Source organism: Engystomops pustulosus, chromosome 4 (assembly GCF_040894005.1).
Source record: "Engystomops pustulosus chromosome 4, aEngPut4.maternal, whole genome shotgun sequence".
NCBI classification, from domain to species: Eukaryota; Metazoa; Chordata; class Amphibia; order Anura; family Leptodactylidae; genus Engystomops; species Engystomops pustulosus.
In genome coordinates this window covers 119315443-119340941 of record NC_092414.1, presented here as the reverse complement: position 1 = coordinate 119340941, position 25499 = coordinate 119315443, and the positions used below count along the sequence as shown (strand labels likewise).

At 39.9% G+C, this 25499-nt stretch overlaps 2 protein-coding genes across 3 annotated transcripts in view; one reads left to right on the top strand and one right to left on the bottom strand.

Moving 5' to 3' along the window:
• FAM185A (family with sequence similarity 185 member A) overlaps positions 1-21048 on the top strand; it is a 42786-nt gene extending 21738 nt beyond the window's left edge. The window contains exons 4-8 of the mRNA XM_072147227.1: positions 7437-7575; positions 15033-15074; positions 17589-17684; positions 18609-18743; positions 19314-21048. Coding sequence (XP_072003328.1) covers positions 7437-7575; positions 15033-15074; positions 17589-17684; positions 18609-18743; positions 19314-19429 — 528 coding nt within the window. The 3' untranslated portion in view covers positions 19430-21048. The remainder of the gene's footprint in view (positions 1-7436; positions 7576-15032; positions 15075-17588; positions 17685-18608; positions 18744-19313) is intronic.
• Positions 21049-21787: 739 nt separating this feature from the next.
• FBXL13 (F-box and leucine rich repeat protein 13) overlaps positions 21788-25499 on the bottom strand; it is a 132036-nt gene continuing 128324 nt past the window's right edge. For both annotated transcript variants that reach the window (XM_072147222.1, XM_072147223.1), the window contains exons 19-21: positions 24951-25085; positions 23705-23868; positions 21788-22013 (exon numbers count right to left, since the gene is read on the bottom strand). In XM_072147222.1, coding sequence (XP_072003323.1) covers positions 21863-22013; positions 23705-23868; positions 24951-25085 — 450 coding nt within the window. In that variant the 3' untranslated portion in view covers positions 21788-21862. The remainder of the gene's footprint in view (positions 22014-23704; positions 23869-24950; positions 25086-25499) is intronic.

The window sequence follows — 25499 nt, the reverse complement described above, 5'->3', positions numbered from 1 at the left end:
GCCACGCCCCCTGTAGCCTGTGTGTGCATGTGTGTGTGTTTAGGAGAGATACAGCAGCTCCAGGCAGCCATGTTACAGCAGAACATATCAGATTCATGTGTAGCTCATGCCTGTGTCTCTCACCTGTATATTAGGAGGATGCAGCATGTCAGCAGATGCAGCACACACACTAGCAATGCTTTACTATACATTACACACAGACATGAGCAGGGGAAGGAGAGGGGAGGGGTAACAGGGGTGACATCACTGCCTCTGACCATGTGACCAGCCTCATTTACATGATAAAAAATAGATGATTTTACAATGAATAATGTATGAAATAACTAGATAAAGGCTGGAATGGGATCCTTGTGAGCTGCTCCAACAGGTAGAGGTGACAGGACAAGTGACACAGACCTGATGACGGGTGTCCTTTAGTGTTCCATTGAGATCTGTAGTTTATACTCTAAGTAACTTCCTGTGTTAAATTCGCCGTAATAATTAATGCCACCTTTTTATTTTGGTTCACTCTTCTATAATAGACCATAACAAATTTAGCAATGGTGTGAACGTAGCCTTTCTCAAGCAGCTTGGTTCTGGAACCGTATATAGATGGCAAACAATTATACAACTTGTGGGAAGCTCGCCCTTTTCATACAGTCCAGGGTAATATACCCCTGGGAAATAGGAAAAATACGTATTCCATAATGGTGTAAGGAAAACATTGCCTTTTAGCTTCCTTGTAAGGCAGCCCCCTTACCATTAAACATGACTTTCAGGAAGCCTAATGATATGATGTGGGGTTAAATCCAAACCAGTATTTCTATTCCAGAAGGAACAGACTCCCAATTGTAGACAGCACTGTTTATATGGGATTAAGTCTCTTCAGTACAAGGTAGGGAGCTGGTTTATCTGTTGTGAGAGGCTTTTAGGACCTGATAAAGGTATTTTTCCCTAACATTCTCTTATGTTTCATCTCTATGGGATACACTTGCAATTCTCCACATGCTATTCACCCTTTTACCACAAGAGGGCATATTCTGAAAGAGGAAAGCATTGCAGGGAAGAGAAGAGTATTGAAGTAATATTGTATATGGAATATAATCCTATTCTGCTCCCATGTCCTACAGCCCTGCATGTTATAAGCTGGATAAGACTGTGTCCTTAGAGTGCATTATATAGCTTGAGGATGTCTGTGTGCAGCAGTTCCTGTTCCTCATTTACAATGTACAGACGCCAGTTGTTGAAGTTAATAGAGCGCATTCATCTTCCCTTCACTACCAATTCCATCAGATGAACCTTTTATCTGACATGATCCAGAAACTTTTTTTTTTTTATTATTGAATGAAATCTGACTCGCTGAAACACCGTGGATCCTGTGACTACTCACCCTCGGCTGTGATGAAGATGTCTATGAACTGGGAGGAAGTAGGGATGTTGGAACTGGTAGCAATTTATTTATTTTTCCAATCTGTCTGCCCCCCCCCCCTCCCCCATGGGAGTTTCTGTAAAATTCCCTTTACTAGGACTTGAGACTGGGTAGAATAATTCTAAAATGTAACAGTGATGTTGTATTTAGACTCCATATGGTTGTAATAAGGCTTTATAATGTGCCCTTATCTCATGTGTACTGTCCCTCCCCCATACAATGTTCTGAAGAGTCATTAAACGACACATAGAAGATAATACAAGGACACGGCTGTTTGCAGTTTTCCTTTCCAGATCAAAGAGAATGTGTCACCATATGGCGAGCATGTAATGCTGATGGAAAGTAAGGTTAGGCCTATGTTCTGGACAATTCTGCCAAAGAACTCTGCAATTATGCAGTTATTAATAGTTTAGATGTATGACTTAAGCTTAAAAATAACCTCCAGATTGTAGAGAAATGTTCCCACTGGCACAAAATCTGATGTAAGGAATGTATTGGCAGCCAACATGTGCTTTGGAGTCTTTGGAGAATATATCCTTAGAAAAGCGCTTGTGAACTGGTGAACATGTAACAAGCAGAAAGCTTTGTAATGCCCATAGTCACTACTATATATTGTAATTATTTGCTTGCCCTTTGTCATGTTACCTTCATGGTGGCTGTATGTCTTGTATCTGAGGTGTGCAGCATGGCACCATATGACTTGTGTACATGTGTATTCCGATAAGGTCGGGGTTCTGAAGGCCACTCGGTCCATATGTGGATATTACATTCAAGCAATGGGCGCAGGGCTGCAGCAGAGAACTAGTGGGGACATGTCTTGCATCTAATGTGTAAAATGTTTGCCAGCTGTTAAACACCCACAGACCAGCTGGGCAAATCCATCTAAGCCGGTTTGTTTGGACACTCATGTTAACTGCTAAATTTCAGGTCTTGGTTTTACAGTTTCTCATAGATGTACTGTATGTGTTACATTATCCTGCTGACAGGACATGATGGAGGTGATGCATGTAATGTGTCGGTACATGAGTGGGGGGACACGTTGGGGCAGATTTAGCAATGTGTTTACAACAGAATTCTGTCATAATTAGTGACAAATGGTCTAAAGCACGTTGCACCACATTGATCAAATGATTTCAATGGGAGGTGCAAAGTACATCTACAAAGTCTTAAACTGCGTCAGATTTATTATCCATCATCGGACATGGTGGTAACCTGGTACAGTATACAACTGTGTGGTCTGACTCCATCTTACACATTGGATAAATCCTATTGAGTTCTGCAAGGGAATGCTAATGTTACCCCGGGCCGAGCGTTCTTTAACCCTTCCACCTCCATAGAGAGGCGTGCCCGATAGGTCCCTAATGGGGCCGTGAGCTGGCTGCAGTTTGTGCAGTCAGTTCACGACCTGTACACACAGTCGTGTGCATGTGGTGTTAGTTACTTCATTAAGTGAGTATTAAGAATATCAATCTTTGCAGGAGCACAAAGCTCTAGGACCAGATGCTCCAGATGTGTTGTTTTATTATAAAGTATTTAATCAAAGAGTAAAGTCAGTAAAAGTGACTGGTCTCTTTTTTCTGTTTGGACATTGAAAAATCTTAAGTTTCTTTGATAGGTTTTTTGAAGCCCAAATTGAGACTGAAATAAAATAAAACAAACACATCTGTCCTTTGTTTATTAGCTCTATAAGTCATGAATAGTTTTGGCTTCAAAAACGGCATCAAAATCCCGATTATGTATAAGCATCCTTAATGGGGCAAAGCTATTGTTTTATGTTGTTTATGCTATTGTTTAGCAGTGTGAACAGCATCTAAAGTGATATAAACAATGAAAGGGTTGAAATGCCAAGAATAAGACACCCGCGTATCTAGAATTGATGGCTTGCTTTTAAACCCTTTTGTGTTGTGAAAACTAAAAATAGGACAGAGGAGCAGGCCTTTTTATCTTCCTTTTAAGTGCTGTATTAAGTTTTAAATACACAATTCTTTCATGAACCGTTTACTACATCCTAGTAAAACTGGTAATGCTCCTTCATTTATTTTACAGACTGGTGGAATTTACAGATGTTCCGAGCAATTTCTCAGTATCAACAAAGTAGTAAGGTGCATAGTCTTAAAGGGGTATTCCCATCTGGGCATTCACATTTATTTTTATTCATCTACCTTTATATATACATTTCTTCAATTGGATGTAATTACCTATGTAAAGATAATTTCCCATAATTGTAGCCATATTGTCCCTTAGAAACAAAATAGCTGTCTTTGGATACGACTATTCCTGCAACCTGGCAGCGGTGGGCACACATGCACTATTGAACCTTCCCCGACTACCTGGATTCAGCGTTTGTTACTCCAGGTCATTTTGTATGCAAAAACAATTTGTTTCTTTGTGCGATCACTCCAGATGTGCTGGTCGTATCCAAGGACAACAATCTTGTGTCTAAGGGACAACAAAACTACATTTATTGGCAATTCTCTTCACACAGGTACATTTTTATAACATCTAATTGAGGAAATGTGTTTATATATGGCAGATGAATTAAAATATGTCAATGTCCAGATGAGAATACTCCTTTAAATAAAACCTAACATTTAATGATCTACAATACATATAAAGGATACGTTGCTACCTGCGTATAGAAAGAAAGCACAGTAAAATTAGCCATTATATAAAGAAACAGAGTCCTTTACTTGAGGGGTTAGTACAAGCCAGAGATGCTAGAGAGCACCATAAAGGGGTATCACACTACCCCATTACCTCCCCAGAAGCTTGCTTGTCCCTAAGACCCAATTGGCTTCTGCCCCTACAAGGGCAGTGCCCAAATCTGTCACTTGCATTAAAGAATTAGCCCTACAATAGCCCTCATGTGGACCCTGATTGTAGGTCTAGTGTCAAATCCTACATTCATGGGAATAATGCAGCCAGAAACAAACCTGTGGCAAAGAAACCTTCAGGGCATGTGCTGTGACAATCAGAGGTCAATAGCTGCTAAATATAACTGGTCAGACACACTGGTGTCCGCACTACTTAACAGTGCATCTTCATGCTGAAATACATTACTTATGATAAGGGGCATATAGAGCACCGCCCACAGAGCCCAGTCCATAACCAAACCCTATAATGTGAGAGGAGGCAGGACCATCAGCCAGACAGTGTTTTATGGGACTATAATATCATGTCAGGTCAGGAATTACGGAACCAATGTTGTTTGGGGCAAAGAGGCTCTCCAGATGGACAGCACCATCATTCATGGTGTTATGTAATTATGGTACACCTTAGCTGTGTACCAGTTACATTCCTCAGATCTGGGGAGCAGGACACTGGAGTTGCAGTTGTGATAAAATGGAACCATAAATGATAAAAATTATGAAATTTCCTTTAAATGTCCCTTCTATTTCTGATCTAAGGATTTAGGTCAGGGTGAGCAACATTTATTGGCCCAAGGGCCACATTGGAATACTGCTGAACTATAAGGGGCCACACCGGTTTTCAGCACCCTAGATGCATCAACAACCACAGTGCCGCACATAATGCCACCACAGAAATTATAAATGCCACAGTACAGCAATAATTACTACTCCAAATACTGCATTCAGAGTAGACAATAATACGGGAGACCCAAGAGCAGATAATAATAATACTGGAGATCCCAGAGTAGACATTGATGATAATAATAGAGGCCCCCAGAGCAGACATCTAATAATACTGGGGACCTCCAGAGTAGGCAATTCTAATATTGTAGACTGCTGGACTGCAAGATGAAATGACTTTTTCAGTGCTACCATTAGAGGACTTTGGGCGCTATTTTCTGTTACAGGGTTAAACATCGGGAATAAACGTTATTGTATTTTGATAAACTGACTTTTTGGGATGTAGTGATACCTACTGTATATAATGGAGCATAAGCCGACCCGAGTATAAGCTTAGGTACCTAATTTTAACATAAAAAACTGGGAAAACCTATTGACTCAAGTATAAGCCGAGGGTGGGAAATGCATTGATCACAACCTCCCAGTATATAGCCAGCCCCCTGAAGTGTATAGCCTGCCAGCCCCTCTGCAGCTAAAAAAAAAAAACCAAAAAAACCACAGAACTCACCTTTCCAATGTCCCCCGTAGGTCCTCTTCTGCTTCCGATGCTCTGGTGCCCCCTTGTTTAGTTCCGCTCCTCTTCAGGTCTTCGGCCGGCACGGAAAATGACGTCAGCTGTTTGCCGACATCATGGTTTGTGAGCCACTGGCATCGTGAGGGGACCCGAAGATTAGTGGAAGAACCCCAGAAAGCAGAAGAGGACCTACGGGGAACGTCGGAAAGGCGAGTACAGTGTTAATTTTTTTGATGGACTCGAGTATAAGCCGAGTTAGGGTTTTTCAGCACAAATTTTGTACTGAAAAACTCAGCTTATACTCATAAATAAACTGTAAAAATCATATGTTACCGTATATACACATCAGTTCTAGGGAAAGGGGGATGATCAATTTTTAGGGTTTTTAAAAATTTTTATTTATTTTTTTTACTATTTTTCAGACCACCTAGGGTACCTTAACCCTAGGTTGTCTAATCCTACCATATAATGCCATACTACAGTATATTACACATTTTTTTATCTTTATAAATTAACATCCTGAATGTGTACGCCCATCCTTAATGGGACAAAGTTGTACTGTCCTACTGTGCATACTAAGGTGGTTAATTCAAGAGTGTGAACAGCGTCTAAAGTAATAGAAACAATGAAAAGTTTGAAATGCCAAGAGTAAGACATCCACTTATCTAAAATTGGTGGATCAATTTATTTTAACCGGTTAAGGACCGGGCCCTTTCCTGTTTTATCATGTCCATTTTTCACTCCCCACCTTCAAAAATCTATAACTTTTTTATTTTTACACGTAAAGAGCTGTGTGACGGCTTGTTTTCTGCGTAACAAATTTCACTTCATAATGATGGTATTAAATATTCCATGCCATGTACTCGGAAGCGGGGAAAAAATTCCAAATGCAATGAAAATGGTGAAAAAACGCATTTGCGCCATTTTCTTGTGGGCTTGGATATTACGTCTTTCACTGAGCGCCCCAAATGACATGTCTACTTTATTCTTTGGGTCGGTACGATTAAGGGGATACCAAATTTGTATAGGTTTTATAATGTTTTCATACATTTACAAAAATTAAAACCTGTACAAAAATTTTTTTTGGGATTTTGCCAACTTCTGGCGCTAATAACTTTTTTATACTTTGGTGTACGGAGCTGTGGGTGGTGTCATTTTTTGCGAAATTTGATAATATGTTCAATGATATCATTTTTAGGACTGTACGACCTTTTCATCACTTTTTATAGATTTTTTTTAGATTTTTCAAAATGGCAAAAAAGTGCCATTTTCGACTTTGGGCGCTATTTTCCGTTACGGGGTTAAACGCATTGAAAAAACGTTATCATATTTTGATAGATCGGGCATTTTCGGACGTGTCGATACCTGATGTGTTTATGATTTTTACTGTTTATTTATATTTATGTCAGTTCTAGGGAAAGGGGGGTGATTTGAAATTTTAGGTTTTTTTATTATAATTTTTTTTTTTTAACTTTTTTTTAATTTTATTTATACTATTTTTCAGACTCCCTAGGGTACTTTAACCCTAGGTTGTCTGATCGATCCTACCATATACTGCCATACTACAGCGCCGCTATCTGTTTGAGGCTGCCGGCAGCTTTGCCGGCAGCCCATGCTGTGAAAACACCCGCGATCGGTGCTAGCACCGATCGCGGATGTTACCGGTAAGCCTTTGCTGCAATATGCAGCAAAGACTTACCGGCTATGGAGAGGGCTCAGCCCGTGAGCCCTCTCCATGCAGCGCGACGCGACCGCCGCCGTGAATACACGGCGGGGGCGGTCGCGAACCGGTTAATGAATACTAAAAATAGAACGGAAGAAGAGGGTGTTTTATACCTTCCTTGAGTTTTATATACACAGTGCTGTCATGAACGGTTTTTTACATCCTAGTTAAACTGGTAATGCTCCTTCATTTATTTTACAGGCGGTTGATATTGAGAAATTGCTGGGAACATCTGTAAATATCTGCACAGAGAATGGTCAGCTGAAAGCCAAGTACCTGTATGCAGATTCCTCATCAATGTATTCATCTGCTGGAGATATCTTGGTGGGCAGTGTTCATGGTGAGTATTGTACATGTCTTATTACAGTATAGTCACACTGCCTTTAAAGGGAGTCCTCCACTGTGTGCGGGGCTTTAGGAGATACCCAGATGTTGGTCCCATGCCAGTTGTCATTGTAGAGAACATTCAGGTTTTATCTTTAGGAAAATGAGCTGGACTTGTGCAGTGTGGTAGGACTGTATCTGCTGGTGTAATAATCGGCTCCTTTCTGCAAGGGCAGCCATGGTGTAAAAGGTACAGCTGGTCAGTGCTCAGCAGCATGGAAGAAAGAAAGCGGGTGCATCGGCAGACAACGGCACAGCCCGCTGCACCAAAAGGCTTATTTGCAAAACTGTTGTAGAAGTCATGTTAACTCCATTTTTATTTCATGTGGGGTATAGCCAGTAGTTGCACTACACTACAAAGTAGTTGGGCCAAATTGTTTACTAATATTACATCTTCACATTTCTTGCATCTAGTTTTGTCCATGGTTCATCTCCTTTTCGGTCCTCCTCTGGTTTTTTTCCCTTCCTGGAGCTTTTTGCAGTGGAGTCCCTGTTATAACCAGATGCAGATGGGGTTTAAATTTAGCTTTGGCAGTGACCTGGTTCAAAAGCAAATGTGTAACATGTCTATTGCACCATAGTCTTGTTCATTTTGTTTTTTTCTTGCAGTATACTGTATTTCTTATGCTTAATGACGGCTTATTAAATTTGGACAGGCCTTTCCTGTAATATTAATAAGCCAATTGGACAGATCTTAGGTTCTCTTCATGCACTGGACATGGTGGTCACATGCTGTACTTACAGGAATCACTGCTGTTATCAGTGGGTACATGCAGACCATAAATATTAGCAACTAGGGAAAACTGTAGTTTGGATTTATGACCAGTCTGGGTCTAATCTCTAGGACTATCATAGAACCTGTGAGTAAAGGGGACACAAGTGAATAGGGAATGCTGCACTTCCCTGCATTTTGCCTATTTTTACCAATATTGATGTTGGAGGTTCAGTAAAATTCAACAGAAATCGATAGAATTCCTGTGTGATGCACTCACTCATCTGTATTCAATTCAGGGTATATTTGTATCCGGAGATACTGCTCAGGCTATAGGAGATGTGTAGATGAGTGGAAACACATGGAGCACAATTTTATCCCCAACTCCAAGTTGTTCTCAGTTTGGACTCTTTGAGGGAGATGTAGTAATGTGTTAGCCTTTAGTGCACAGTAGAACTAGACACTTCTCTGCTGCTCCAGATTAATAAGAGGGGAGATGTACCAATCTGTCTATACCAGAAAACTGAAGTACTTTGCATCTCAAGCTCCGTGCACCACACTTATTGAAGGTTTTAGACCATTTTTAGGTAGTTTTCCGACTTGTCTGAAAAAGGAGCATGTCCTCAGTAATAAGTCTACCGAAAAGTTATGGATTTTTGAAGTTGTAGAATGAAAAATGGAAACATGTGGGAAAAGACTATTGGCGGGATGGGGTTAAAAGGCCAAATAAAGAAACCTTGAGATTGTGATTTTAGTATTATAGTAGTTATACTCTTGTACATAGGAGGGAGTATTATAGTAGTTGTATTCTTGTACATAGGGGGCAGTATTATAGTAGTTATATTTGTGTACATAAGGCAGTATTATAGTAGTAAGTATATTCTTGTACATAGGGGGCAGTATTATAGTAGTTATATTCCTGTACATAGGGGGCAGTATTATAGTAGTTATATTCTTGTACATAGGAGACAGTATTATAGTAGTTATATTTGTGTACATAAGGCAGTATTATAGTAGTAGGTATATTCTTGTACATAGGGGGGCAGTATTATAGTAGTAGGTATATTCTTGTACATAGGGGGGCAGTATTATAGTAGTTATATTCTTGTACATAAGGGGTAGTATTGTAGTCATATTCTTGTACATAGGGGGCAGTATTATAGTAGTTATATTCTAATACATAGGGGTAGTATTATAGTAGTTCTATTCTTGTACATAGGGGGTAGTATTGTAGTTATATTCTTGTACATAGGGGGCACTATTATAGTAGTTCTATTCTTGTACATAGGGGGTAGTATTGTAGTTATATTCTTGTACATAGGCGGCAGTATTATAGTAGTTATATTCTTGTACATAGGGGGCAGTATTATAGTAGTTATATTCTTGTACATAGGGGGCAGTATTATAGTAGTTTATATTCTTGTACATAGGGGGCAGTATTATAGTAGTTTTATATTCTTGTACATAGGGGCAGTATTATAGTAGTTATATTCTTGTACATAGGAGGCAGTATTATAGTAGTTATATTCTTGTACATAGGAGGCAGTATTATAGTAGTTATATTTTTGCACATATTGGGCAGGATTATAGTAGTTATATTTTTGCACATATTGGGCAGGATTATAGTAGTTATATTCCTGTACATAGGGGGCAGGATTATAGTAGTTATATTCTTGTACATAGGAGGCAGTATTATAGTAGTTATATTCTTGTACATAGGGGGCAGTATTATAGTAGTTATATTCTTGTACATAGGGGGCAGTATTATAGTAGTTTATATTCTTGTACATAGGGGGCAGTATTATAGTAGTTTATATTCTTGTACATAGGGGGCAGTATTATAGTAGTTTTATATTCTTGTACATAGGGGCAGTATTATAGTAGTTATATTCTTGTACATAGGAGGCAGTATTATAGTAGTTATATTTTTGCACATATTGGGCAGGATTATAGTAGTTATATTCTTGTACATCGGAGCAGTATTATAGTAGTTATATTCCTGTGCATAGGGGCAGTATTATAGTAGTTATATTCCTGTACATAGGGGGCAGGATTATAGTAGTTATATTCTTGTACATAGGAGGCAGTATTATAGTAGTTATATTCTTGTACATAGGGGGCAGTATTATAGTAGTTATATTCTTGTACATAGGGAGCAGTATTATAGTAGTTATATTCCTGTACATAGGGGGCAGTATTATGGTAGTTATATTCTTGTACATAGGGGGCAGTATTATTGTAGTTATATTCATGTACGTAGGAGGCAGTATTATAGTAGTTATATTCTTGTACATAGGGGGCAGTATTATAGTAGTTATATTCCTGTACATAGGGGGCAGGATTATAGTAGTTATATTCTTGTACATAGGAGGCAGTATTATAGTAGTTATATTCTTGTACATAGGGGGCAGTATTATAGTAGTTATATTCTTGTACATAGGGGGCAGTATTATAGTAGTTATATTCTTGTACATAGGGGGCAGTATTATAGTAGTTATATTCTTGTACATAGGGGGCAGTATTATAGTAGTTATATTCTTGTACATGAGGAAGAGTATTATAGAAGATGTATTCATGTATAGATGAGTGGTATAATGGTAGTTTTATGCTCTGGGGGTCTCCTGTATGTTAAGCCTGCCATGTGGTCTCTAGTACCATTATTGTCTGCTCTATATGCAGTATATGGATAGTTTCCGGAGTGATATTTATTGCTCTACTGTGGTATTTATAATTTGTGCAGTGTTTTTTTTTTTTGTGTTGTGCTGTGGTTGTTGGTGCATCTAGGCCAGTGATGGCGAACCTTTTAGAGACCGAGTGCCCAAACTGCAACCCAAAACCTAATTACTTATCGCAAAGTGCCAGTACGGCAATTTAACCAGATAACTGACAGTTTAGTTTAGAATCAATTTACACAGGACTGTCTGAGCTGGGATTCCAGCAGTCCTATACACAGTGAAACGCCACTTTTACACCATTTTACATCACATAAAAGAGTAATAAAAAGTTATCAAAAGGTCACACAGTCCTCAAAATGGTAGCAATGAAAACAACGGCTCATTAAGCAAAAAAATCACACCTCCCCAGCTCTGTGCACTAAAGTTATTAGCGTCACAATATGGTGACACTATTTTCTTTTTCGTACACTGTTTTAATTATTGAAAAAGTATTAAAACACAATAAAACCTACAAGAAGCAGGCTGGGGTCCGGGCACGGGGGGGCTTGTGGTAGCGGCGCAGTGAGTTTCTGGCCGGTTGCTGAGGGGAGGGGCGGGAGCGGGCAGGAAATCAGCCTCCTGCTGATCTACTATGCCCCTTGGATTTAAAAAAAAAACAAAAAAAAACTCACCTCAGACTCGGCGTTCCTCCGGCTGATCAATGTTGACATTTTTATAATTTATTATATGTTTATGGAGTCTGAATCGGTCTATTTTATCATGACTACAACTCCACAGCCCTGCTGATAGCTTTCACCTACAATTGTGATAAAAACAAAAGCCCAAGCAAACCAGCAGCAGGAAGGAGCACACCCCCATCCAGTGGAGCTAGTGAGCCTGTGCATAGTATGTTTGCCATTTTGAATCTCTCTCCTCCCCCCCCCCCCCCCTGTCTATGATTGGCTGCTCACTACAGAATCTGAGGGACGGCAGGGGATATTCTGAATACAGTGTACTGGCGCGCCAATTGACAAGCTCCTTACAGATGGGAGTGCCATACATGTACAGTTAAAGGTTAATCTAAAACTATTATACCACACAACAGTAACTTTTATATTTGTAACCAGATTTTTCTACTCTGTAGAGTAGTTTTTTATCATTTAATTCAGTGGAAATATTAAAGAGCGTCTCTTTGGATCTATGTTTAGAAAATGATGTTAATGGTCCTGTAAATGTGGACAATAATAACCTAGTTACAGTCATGACTAAAATCGTTAACAAGCTGGGAGTAGATGTTTTTCTCCTTACATATGACTTACACACACTCAGAGCAGCATCCAGATGAAACTAAACAAATAGCTGTAACGTGATGTCATCTAGCCGACCTGAGTCACTGCCGAGAAAACCTGCTGACAGCTTCTAGTTTCCATCAACAATGGGAAAATAGAAAAAGATTTAAAGTAAAGCCTTCACAGGCTGTTACACTGTCTTCCCCTCCCTCTGCCTGATATAATTTCTCAGTAGCAGTGGAACTTTCAGCACATTGTGGGAATGTGAGACGGGGTTACAGCCTGTGACGCCCCCAGAGTCCTGCTGGCTTATTAGCATAATTTTAAAAGTAGATTTTAGAAGGAAGGAGGCCATGGATAATAACTATACTATGACTACCACAGTCACAGTGCCTGGATCTATAAGTTTATGGTTTATCTTGATTTCAACAAGGTCAGGAATACTCGATAAGGAAGTGCTGCAAAATGTTGTCCAGTGGGAGTCTGACATTTTGTAGTGAAGCGGCTGCAGGGTTTTTTCACATCATGTGATAGGATTCACTATCCCTGTAAATCTCTTTGGGTTATGCCTCATGCAGACAAAGGTATGTTATTCCCGGGTGTAGCATATTGCTGCTTCTCACCCTTCCCTTTTTATAGAGAGCTGTGCAGCTGCGCTGAATTTCCGGTGAGGGATAGAGCTCCCCCTATCTTTTTTGTGGCAATGGCACAGTATGGTGACACGTGTGTGCGCACCGTGATGTGCACAATGCACTTCAATGGTAGCCATATGCTAGCTGCCGTTTGTATGGCCAACATACGGCCACCATATTTGTTGTGTGCATGGGGCCTTAGCTGCTGGTGATTTAGCTGCAGCTAATAATATACCATGGTTTCACATGATTTGTGGGTAGACTTACTACCGTTTTAAATGTGTAGAGAACTGAAAACCTTTTTTATTATTATTAACAGTTGTTACAAACAAAAAACTACTTTTTTGTGTTTTAAAACACATTCAATACAATAAAACTCCACCCAACCAGTGGGCATCCAGTACCTTCCTAGTCTGATATTAGATTTTGGTAGCTGTCAATATAATAATAATAATTCCTTTATATAGCGCAAAAAGATTAGGCAGCGCTGCACAGAGCTTGCCAAATCAGCCCCTGTCCCCAATGGGGCTCACAATCTAATCAAAACATACTGGTAAGAGGAAACCTGAGGACCCGGAGGAAACCTGAGGACCCGGAGGAAACCCTTGCAAACGTAGAGAGAACATACAAACTCTTTGCAGATGTTGACCTGGTTGGGAATTGGACCTAGCACCCCAGCGCTGCAAGGTTGTAGTGCTTACCTCTGAGTCAATTTTGCACCACCGTTAACGGAAGCTCCAAGGTATATCCCAAAATGCCTACAAGTGGTGACAATGAAATTTTAGCTCCAAAAAGCCTCTCTAGCAAGGCAAATACTTTTCACCAAAACCGCTGCAGCCTCTGGCAACCCTAAAACATGTGTACTAAATAAGCTGGATCAGCCATGCATCACAGTCATGTGTAATCTGTGTGCCCTATATAAATAAAGGAATCATTATAATTATTATTACTATTTGTGGCTGTTATCCGATTATAACGGCAGCATGTAAATTGCGATGCGTGTGCAATGCCATATTAGATAAGATTGTTGCTCCCTCCCGGACCTCATGGGGGAGAGGGTGAATTGTTTACTTGTCATGTCTTATGTATGAAGAGCATTGACAAGTTTGCCATTACACCCATAGTAGTTTCTTTCCATTAATATCCGGGATTCCATGACCTTTTCCACCCACTAGCAGATTTTATAGCAATGGGAAAAAAAAATTTCTCTGTTACCTTTTGATTTTTTTATTTCTTCACTCAAAACCAAAACTAAAGCAGTCCATGGAATTTTATAATGAAAGTGTTCCTTGGGGGAAATGTGGGAGCAGGATGGCTTCAGTGCGGTATAGCTATCCAGCTGTTAGCAGGCAGCAGCTGTGCAGTCAGCTTGCTGAGCACTAAAATACATGGCGGTCACCTGAATTCCTATAGAGGACCATTCACACACAGTTGTAGTGCAGTTTTTTCAGCTTCAAATAAGGACTCTGAATTTGTAACAGGAAGATGTATACAAATAAACATGTACAATATTGACACTGTGACCTGCCCGACCTTTATCATATGATCACATACTGTAGTACTGATGGGCTCCACTCTCCATATGTTCTGGGTTTAGCCCCTGATACTGTGGGTGGAGATATATAGGAGTTACTGTACATTCTCTGACATCTTCTATCTTCTCATTCTTCCTGCACTATTCCCTTGAGACCTTTCCTTCTCTGTCAGCTTCTTTCTTTTTTCCATCACTTTTCCAGACTCTTAACTCTTCACTTGGCATACAAGTGTCCTGTGATAAACAGATGAATTATTTCCAGCCAGTTCTACTCTGCTCCTACTATTCCCTCCAGTGTGATAATATCTCCGGAGGGAAAGCCGGCTCAGGAAGAATGACTAATTTCTGTTCCTCAACAATCCATTCTGGCAGCACATAAATGCTTGGGCTATAATCTTCCCAGTTCACTTTATATATCGTTGAAGAAGTGAATTGTAGCATTTTATTCTAGTTTATTTGTATACACAGGATTGTGACTACTGGCTGTTGTCATACAAGACTACTCAGAAGCCAGCCACTGAGGCTAGCTACTGCTATGGGTGCTTGTATGTATGTACGTATAAAGGTTGACATATTCTTTGTTTTCTTTTAGGTGATACAAAGCTCCATACAACAGAAGGGAATATTACAGTAGGTATGCATACTGCCTGGCATTTGAGAATTTTGCTGGTAATAATAGATAACACATTTTAATGTCTGGGCTTTATTATTTTATGGCAGTGATGGTGAACCTTTTAGTGACTGAGTGCCCAAACTACAACCAAGACCCACTTATTTTTTGCAAAGTGCCAACACAGAAATGTAATTAGTGATTTATACTCCCTTCTCTGTCACAGTTTTCATTGATACCAGCCCCTGAGGACCAATAGAAAATAGAAGAAATTTGGATGATCATTGTAGCTTCTCTCCGGGGTTCCATAAACAGGAAGAATTGTCAGGGCCGGAGCAGGAGCTACAATGATAATCCAGATCTGTCCACACCTTCCCACTCCTCCAGTAGTCCCAGGTAGCGCTGTCACATTAAAATAGCTCTGTGCACAGCAAGTCCTGGGCTGTCTGGGACTGCAGGAAGATACCTGGAGTCCTCTCTGGTGATGGCCTGGGTGCCCACAGAAAGAGCTCTGAGTGCCACCTCTGGCCCCCGTGCCGTAGGTTGGCCATCACTGTTTCATGGTCTCTATTATGGGCCGCGCAGACCCCACCACAGTTTTACTCTAGGAGTGGTGTTTCCGGAGAGCAGTAAGAGAGTGGTACATAACATGCCAGTGATATCCATTCCTCTCTTTTGTTTAAAGACAATACACTACTGAGTGTTTTTAATATTTTATAATTAGTAAAAGTTGTATGATTTTTATCCTTCTAATAATACCACAGTATTAGGACATAATGGGATTTACTAATAACAGTCCTGAGAATAACCTTTACGCTTCAGCCTATAAGGCAGTTCAGAGACATGTAGAGCAGTCCTCTTTCCCATGACCTGTATGTTGGAGCACATAGCTGTGATTTATCAGTAGCTTGTCATTATCATCAATGGTATTCACAGCCCTGTGCTTTATCTATGTCCACTTTCCATAAACGTAAACATTTGATGCTGTACTGTGTACTATTGTTACTCTACCATATGTGTTTGTAGTTGAACGCTCTTTTCAAGTAATTTCAGTTTATTTCAGTTTCAAGGCCAAGGCTTTCTGATGCCTATATGTTCACAGCAAGATATCACCATTTATAATGACATAAAGGAAATCTTCTTTCAAAATCAAGCATGATAAACCAAGGAGACTTAATTACAGATACAACCATGACTGTTGTAATCTTCTTATATTCGTTATCCATGGCCTCCTTCCTTCAGAAATCAACTTTTACAATTATGCTAATGAGCCATAAGGTCACAGGGATGCATTACCAGAGTTTTTCCTTGCAGTAGCTTCACAGGCTGTTACACTGTCTCCCCTACCTTTCTGCTCACTCACCACTCCCCCCACTGCATGCAGAGGAAGTTTCAGCACATGGTGAGAGGGTTAGACTCCTTGTACATTGTAACAGCCTGTCAATCTGCAGCATGGAGTGGCTTTGGAAAGACCCCCCAATAGTCTTTCAGGTTCATTAGCATAATCATAAAAGTTGATTTTAGAAGGTAGGAGGCCATGGATAACAAATAAAGAAGATTACCACAGTCACGGTGTCTGGATCCATGCTTGATTTTGATCTTAAATTTCCTATAAAGCTAGGACTTTATGCCTGGCTGCAAGAGGCAAGTCAGGTAGGATGATGTTGATCTTCAGATTAGAGGTGGGAAATGGTCAAAGGGGTTGTGTTTTTTTTGGTTTATTAACTGGGGCTGAACTAACAAGCCTAAACCTATGGTAACTCTTTCCTCCGATTCAGAACAGTACCTCTTGTCACTGCCAATCTCTGGCTGCAGTCACAGAGGTAGTGCGCTCAAGCCCCTGCTGATAATCAAAAAATCCTGGACAATCCTTTTAAATATGTTTTTTATATTTGTAAAGCGCTACGGAATTTGGTGGTGCTATATCAATAAAGATGATTATTATTATATTTTCCCTTTTAACCCGTTGCCTGGTTTTATCTTCATTAAAACTACTTCCCCTCGCAGTTAGGGTATGAGATGCCCTTTCTAGATTTCCTCTTTTTATTTGAAATCTGTTTACCTGTAAAAAAAACATCTCCCCCAAAGTCAGAAAATGATGGTCAATGGTCAAGTTTAGTTGTTGCAGGGGTAATGTCCCTTCAGAAGCCTAGTCTAATCTATAGTAACTAGAATTATACTTTTTTGTCACATTCAAGATTGACTCCTCTCATTTGAAAATGGCATGAGAAGAGTCATATTTGCCTGATTTTGGGGGAGATTTTTTTTACTGGTAAACAGGTGAGATTTCACCTAAAGAGGGAATTCTACAAAGGACATTTCATACCCTACTGAAAGAGGCTAGTAGTTTAGTGGGGGTAAAACCTGGTGACCGGTATTTCTATGAGGATGACCGTGTCCTATCCAGTGGTTCTCTGGCAGTTATAGATATTATTTTTGTCTTCTCCTTTCATCTAAATTAAACAATACTTGTGACCTCTGAAGATATCTGGTTCAATGTAAGAATGACGAAGTGTCTCATAATGTCCTCTTTTACAGACTCCTCAGATGGCTGTTTAATGGCCTCCTCAAATCAAGGTGCGATAGATGTTTATGTCAGTCAGGCTGGAAAGGTATACCTAAAAACAGAAAACGGTGAGCAAGTGGGAAGGGGTCATTAATTTGCTTTAATTGGTTATACTGTAGTAGACCTGCCACAGGGGCAGGATTGTAAATCCTTGAATTTTAACTGTACATTTCATATGATATAACGGTGTACTTTCTTCTTTGTGTCTCTGAAAGAAACCTGGTAACTTTCTGCTTCATGGACCCATTTGTAGTTCGCTTCCAGTCACGTTTAACTTCTCCACAATAACTAAACAAATCTTTAAAAAAAACTGTTATTATACAGAAGTACAACTCTCTCTTTTTGGTCTTCTCCATGCTTGTAAAGTTCCACAGTCCATTGCTAAGGTTGACTCACTAGATATGCTAATGACTGCATTTCAGTCCGATTTTCATATTCTTTAGAGTCCAGCCTATTCATGTTCTTCCAGCTCAACCACACACATCAGCTCCGCTCAGCTCCCTCATTAGCCCCAGGATGTATAGGGGCGGTGGCTGTGTCTCTTCTGCTGAAGAGAATTTCTCTACAGCTGTCTCTCCTATTGGTGGGAGGGGGATGACGTATCTGAGCCAAATCACACAATGAAAGCCCTAAATTGTGGAACATAAACGATCTGTGGAAGAACAATATAGGGATAGTTGTACTGCTGTATAATAGCAGTTTTTAAAGATCTGTTTGGTTAGTATGGGTTGGTTTAACTAGCAGGTTATCTTTAAACATTTGTTAGAATGAATGAAGGGGATGGTGTGGTATGAGTGAGGTTCTCCTTATTCACTTATATCAGAGTTGACCAAGCAACTCTGTGCTCAACTGTTTCTATAGTTCCATAGAAGTCAATGGAGAAATGCATGGAAAGCAAGACGTTGGTGTGAGATATTTTATGTTGGTTTACAGTGAGTAAACACGCATTCTTGTACTTATGATTTTTAGTTAATACAATTGTAATTTTTTAGGAAGTATTACTTTGAAAATACCCGCAAATCTCCAGGCTCAGTTACAGCTTACAGGAGCTGCGGTTAATGTGAACCCGGATGTGCATCTGCAGGAGATTGAACATACCAGCAGAGAGGGACAAACTATTTTGAAAGGTAAGTTTTAGGATATTGTTTTCTGTACTCTGAGACCGTAATAGGCTTTTAATCATGTAACTCCTAACAGATAACTCCTAGATAACATATCACTTGATCAGGTTTGTAAAAAGACACTGCGCTTTTTGGTAAGATACTGTAGTTAGGAAAGTCTATAAATTGAACTACTATCCGGTCTGTCATTGGATGGATGTTGCAGCGTGGGGAACATGGTAGGCCAGGGATGGGGCACCTTGACCAGCCAGGTTTACACCAGAATTTGGTTGAGGTTAAAACCTCTTAAAAATTCTGGTACCAGCAGAGCAGAAATGGAACCGCACACAAAGCGCTTCCAAGAAATGGCCTACAAAGGGAACTTGTTGTTTTTTGGGGGGTTTAAACCCTAAACTGGTCCCAGAATAAGTAGCATCAAGTAATGTCCTTGAGCCTGTATTTTTACTAATAGGTATGAAGGTAAACACCTAAAGTGTCATCCAGTTTCTCACGTAATGACAGAAAACATAAGTATTGTGGGTGTGCAGCTCATGGGTCATTTAATAATAAAGAAACATCTGTTGCTTCTATTTTCAGCAACTCTGAACTTGGTGAGTGAGACCCAGAGATGGATTGTGGCAGAGGCCCAGAGAGGCACGGTGTACCTAAAGCTCCAGGACTGGCTGCAGTCCCTAAAACTGCACACAAGCTGAGACTCTATGACATTTCCTGACTGCAGCCGTCAGGTGGACACTTCTACCATTAGTTTTGAGCCAAGGTATAAACACTTGAAAAGCATCTTATCCTGTATGTTTGTCAGCTCAATGAATATCTGAGAGGGATATTGGGTAGTAATAAGTAGGGCTTCACCTTGTGGAAATGTCACTTTAGAAAGAGCAGTTATACGTTTACTATGTGTGTGTATATAGAGTTGTATGGTCCGAGACCATTCTGTGGGTAAAAATCACTGGAGTGTAAGTCCAAAGTAATTATACAGCTTTATGAAGACAAATGTACCGTGCCTTGTACTTCTACACAGATATGTCATGTCTTCCATGTACGCATCTTTCTATACACTGCTGGAATGGGATGTGGTACAAGGTTCTTTATGAAATGATAATATTATAATGGGTTATTCTAAGGACATAAATACTGGAATGGTATTTTCATGAATTGTCTTCTATATAAACCAGAGGAGCCTTTTCCATTGTCATACTGTCCAGTTACACATGTGCCTTCTGTAGTGCTGCTGGGATAGACCAGTCATGGTGATTGGAAGTAAACATTTTATATCCTCCTCAAATTCAAGTTTTATAAATAGATTTTACACAGTCCCTAGTTTTGTTTTTTTTTTTTTTTAAATGATTAACAACCAAAAGATCTGATTAATGGTTAACTTCCAGAAAGTTCTTTCTATGGGTGCATATAATAAAGTCTAATGCTGTAAATGACAAAAATATATTGCAAGGCGGGATTTTTTTCATGTACGATTTTTATGGTAAAGGCTATACTATGGGACAATATGTGCAAGAGTTTACTCACAAATGGTAATAATGCCAGATAGCGGCACTATGGGGCACATTTACTTATCCGGTCCCTGCGCGATCCCCTATCCGGACTGTCCGATGAGGATGAACTCTGCCGCAATTCATGAAAATCATCTGCCCAATATCCTGCATGTGTTGCTTCCACGATCAGGTCCGCCAGAGTTCAACTTCTTCTTCCCGGTGCATGTAATTGCTTGGCTTGCGACTCAATTTTGAAGTTAAATCCCTCATATCATCTGACGGCCCCCCCCCCCTCGATTTGTCTCACATGACAGCCGAAGCGATTGGGCCAAAATTCCTTTTAAATCCCGGTCCCAGCGGCGCAAAGCGGAAATCATCGGGATGTCCGGCAAAAGTGCGGTCCGCGGGGCCCTTAGTAAATGAGCTCCTATGTGTCTACACATTCATTATGGAGATTGATACGCAATTCTGCAGGCTTCAGAGCTGAAATCCTGCTGCATTTTTGATGGTTTAGTGTCTGCATAGAATCCAGCCAATGTTTTCTAGAAATGTCATCGTGACACACATAGTTTATAACCAAAACTTCCCACTCCCACTGCAGATGCAGTTCACAAGTAAGCAATGCACCTTCTTCTTTACACATACGTGTTTTAGATGGGGATAGAGGATCGCAATGAATGTTGGTACAACCCCTTTTGGCTATCTGCACACTTTGTTGGGGAAAATCCAAAGCATAATTCAGTAGCATTAAAATAAATGTGATTTGGAAAATGTAGACACCGAAATTGTTCAATGCGGAAAATAAAATAATCATCTTGTCTGTTTTCTTGTGTGACCTTGCTTGCTTTTTTTTACCTTGTAGTCTACGGGATAATCTGCCTCAAGGTTATCGAGTAAATGCTGAGTGTTTTGCTTGAAATGATGTTTAAAAAAAAAAGGGGGAAAAATGTCAATTTTCTTCAAAAACACACTACAAAAACGTAATAACGCACATGGAAACCTCAGTGTGGATTATCATGCATAAAAACAATCTATGTGTGGATAGCTTTTTAGGTTTTTTTTATATTCGGCTAAACTGTGCATTTCCTTTCCCAAAAAATGTAACAGCAACTCTTTTAAAGCCAAACAAATGAGGAGATGAGCTCCACAGACTTTGGTCTAAGAATGGAGTGTTTTTGGGTGAATGTATTTCTTTAGATTTATTACAATCCAATGTTGTCCTTCTCCACAGAAATATTACCACAATCTTTCAGTTGTATCAAACGTTATCAATGGTTTTCATGATCACTGGTGTACTGCAGTAATACACATATAAAGAAATCACAATAAATTGTGTATACATAAGGAAGATCCACAGATTATTTGATCTTATCAAACTCAAATTTAAACTTTAAACTCAAACTTAATTTTAAGGAACTGAACAGTGCTTATAATGGGGATAGGTGTGGAGGTCACCGTTCTTCACAAGTTACACAAGGACAAGGTGACTAAGAAACTCCAAGTTCCAACCAGAATCTAGTCCACTTGAGAATACAATGCAAAGATTACTTGTCACAAATTAAATTATTGCTTTACGTTTTTTGTTTATGTATTACTCATATTTTAGCAAAATGACTTCAGGTGGAGAATCATCAGCATTTACTCATCAGCAGCTTCCTCTTCGTTCTCCTCTACATGTGATATGCCATGTAGTAGGTTACCATGGCGGTCATATCCAAACCAAGGTGGAGGATTGTCTGCACTGTACTCCACATTTTGGTACTTTGATTGCATTTTCTGAACAGTTGCCCTAAGGAAAATATATATTCATCAGATGACATTGTGTGTAAGCAAGAAACGAAACAATTATTACTTACTTTGCATGATGAGGCATTGTGTTCAGATTGATGGTTTTGTGACATTAAACTGGACAAAATCCCAATCTGCTTCTATAATTAACATTACTGCTTCCACCCTTTTTTTTTATACATATATAGAAATATACCTGGCTCCCTGCCAGCAAACTGTATGGAGTCATGGAGACGTTTGTCCCTGTGTCATCATCGTTATCTCCTCACTGCTCCCACCTCATCTGTCCTTCCTGCTCACATGAGCTGGCAGCTTTGCTTGCAGCACAGGGCAGAATGAGGAGGGAGAGGTTTGAGAAGATAATGATGATTCTAGGTGCCACTGTTCCAGAGATATGATTGCTTGAAGCGAGTCGCCTCTAGTCTGTCTGCTGAAGGCAGAATGCAGGAGGACACTATGCACCCTCTGCCTCTACACTTGGAAAATAGTGATGGATTGACACTTCTTACATATTTTTATAAAATGTTGGCATTTCAAATGTAGCAGTGAGTTTGCGTAGGCCAGGGGAGGGAGCAGGGGAGAGGCTGAAGGGAGAATTCCCACATGCTGCAGGGAGCCAGGTAATGTTAAGAAAAATTTGTGGAATTATTAAAATGCATTACAAAGTCAATATACCATGGCCTATTGGAACCTGTCATCTTCTAAAAATGACCTTCTTGATGGTCCCTTTTGTTCATACATTAAAAAAATGTATAAATCTTTAAAGGGAAAAATTTTCTTGGTATGGCCTCATTCGGACACATTTATGTGGTGTATATAGCTGCGTAAAATGTAATTTTTTTGTGGTTTATTTAATGCATATTCTAAGGAAAGGTAATTTCTTTCTTTTTTTTTTTTTTTTTTTTTACAATATAGGTAAAATGTATCATTAAAAACTATTTTTTCAATAAATTGTACTAACCTAGATATAATAAGGGAAAATATGTTACCACTATGAGAGCTCTATGTGGGAGTATGGTTTAATATATAAAAAGAATTTTAAACGAGACTGGGATGGTTGGTTGAAGCTGATATTTGAATGATGGTGAAGGGTGCGTAGGAGTATTATACCGAGCAGTATTAACCTATCAATCTAATACTAGCTCTGGCCTCTGCATCTTCATCTGCAACTCTCCTTTGCCCAAGCTAGTTCTAAATTCCCCTCTTTCCCCCCTCCTCCCCCCCCCCTTTTTTGGTAAAGTGCCACTTAGGTATTCCGATAGTTGGAGAAGTACATGTTTGAAAGATTTTTCTTTCTTATTTAACTATGTTTATTTGATATGAGCAATAATAAAGATATTTTCTACTTCTTAAAAACTATTTTTAGCGCTCCTACCCTCAGCTGTTTGATCCTTAGGAGGTCTGATTGCTTATGCGATATATTGACATAAAACAATAGTGTATTCTGGTTCCCTCTCACCCTAGGTGTTATAGGGATTGATATGTGACAAGCAATGACTGCCCCACCAATGACGATATTGATTGCTGCACCAGAACCAATCGCAGCTGTTAAAGGCAATTGTCTGCTTTATACACAATGCTTTGCATCACATTTATATTAGTATTACAGTCATTCTATATGGAGAGAGAAATAATCACTGAGCACACGCCAAAACATAAACAGGTTTAGGTTCAGGGACAGGCAGATCTTACTTGGTAATACTCCTGCAGTAGAGCATTCTTAAGGTACGGAGTTGTCTGCAGCCTTTTTGGAAGTATTTTAATGCCTTGTCACTGAGATGGATACAGCCAGATATATCAATGATATGAAGGTAACGGCAGCCCCCGGAAAGATACTGGATGCTTATATCTGTAATCTAGATAGAATACACGTAATTGGTTTTATGAGTTTATGAGAATTTGCAGGAGGCCAATTTTGGGTATGATTATATGGAACTCCAGGGAGGCTACCTAACACCTCCTTTGACTTTACATGGCCAAAAACTTCTGGTAGACTTCTACTGTTAGGCCCCTTCCACACTCGCGTTGCATTTCACGTCAGAGTTTGATCAGGGTGCGATCAGGGTTTGGTCAGTGAAAAACGCACATTTTACATCGGAGTGCAATCAGTTTTCAGTCAGAGTTTGTTCAGTCTCTCAGTTTTTCACGTGCGTTTTTGATGCAATTTCAATGCGTTTTTCACGCGCAGAAAATGTGCGTGAAATGGACTCAGGACTGAGCTCTATCTTTTCTATGGCAATTGATGCGTGAAAAACGCATTGCACTTGCATTGCAATGCGTTTTTGATGCATCTCCATAGACTTGTATGGTGCGTTTTTCACGCGCGTGACTTGCAAAAGTAGAGCATGTCGAGATATAAACGCGCGTTAAAAAAAACGCACATGTGTGCGTGAAAAAGAATGCAAGTCTGAAAAGACCCATTGGTTACAATGGGTGAGAGTGCAATGCAAGTTCTGCCCGTCAAAAGCACGCGCAGAAAACGCGCGTGAAAGGGGCCTTATGTTATTGGACCTCTGCACTAGACTGCTCCCCCATGCTTTGACTGCTGCAGCAGGCTTCTGGTTATATACTACAGCAGCCATCCACTTGAACAGAAAGGGGGAGGGTCTATGGAGCAGTTCACTACAGAGATATCACAGCATAGAAGTTTGAGGCAGCTTCTCCCATGCTCAAATTCAATCTAATTCATAGTCTTGTTGCTGCTAACAACCTAAATACAGCTTGTTTGCAGTTCACCCCTTTTGTATGAGCACTCTCCAATCCCAGAGTTGCAAGAAGTTATCCGGAAGCAAGAAACACACAGTCCAAAGAAGAAAATATCTCCATAAAGTTCCAAGGGTTAGCAGTAAAATGTCTAGTCATTTATTATAATCCATACAAAAATGGAGAGTTGCTGAGACAGCGGCCATTATAGGATCACTACCAGATTTGTGCTTACCTTAAAGCATCCAGCAATACTGATGGATGTGAGCATCTTACAGCAAAAAGCTATTGTTTTCAGAGTGTTATTTGTTACTTGCAAACAGTGAGAAATATCCAGCACTTCTAGATCTCTTGATTGATGGCAAAATCTCTGCAAAAGGACAGAAAACGGTAAGTTTAACTGTACGGTATCAGCGTCTCCAGACCAGTATCATAAGATGTGGCACATGAAGATTAACCCCTGTTTCTATCTTAAATGGGACAGCTTTGTTTGACGTATCTCCACCACTGTGGAGTGGCACTGCGTCTTTTTCTTTCTGCATGATCTTTTGCGTAGAGTGGTTGACACTTAAATACTTGTGATGAAACTCATAGAGAGCATGGGTATTGTTGTATTACGGCCAGTGTAATTGTTTTAAAGGGACATTGTCTGGGTATTGCCCTTGTAAGGACAGGAACTAAAATGGGGACATCAGGAGTCGGTATGTGTCAGAGCAGATTAGTTAAGAGTGTGCGCCACTATTGGATTATCTGGCGCAAACTTCACCAGATTGCCGCAGTTTTC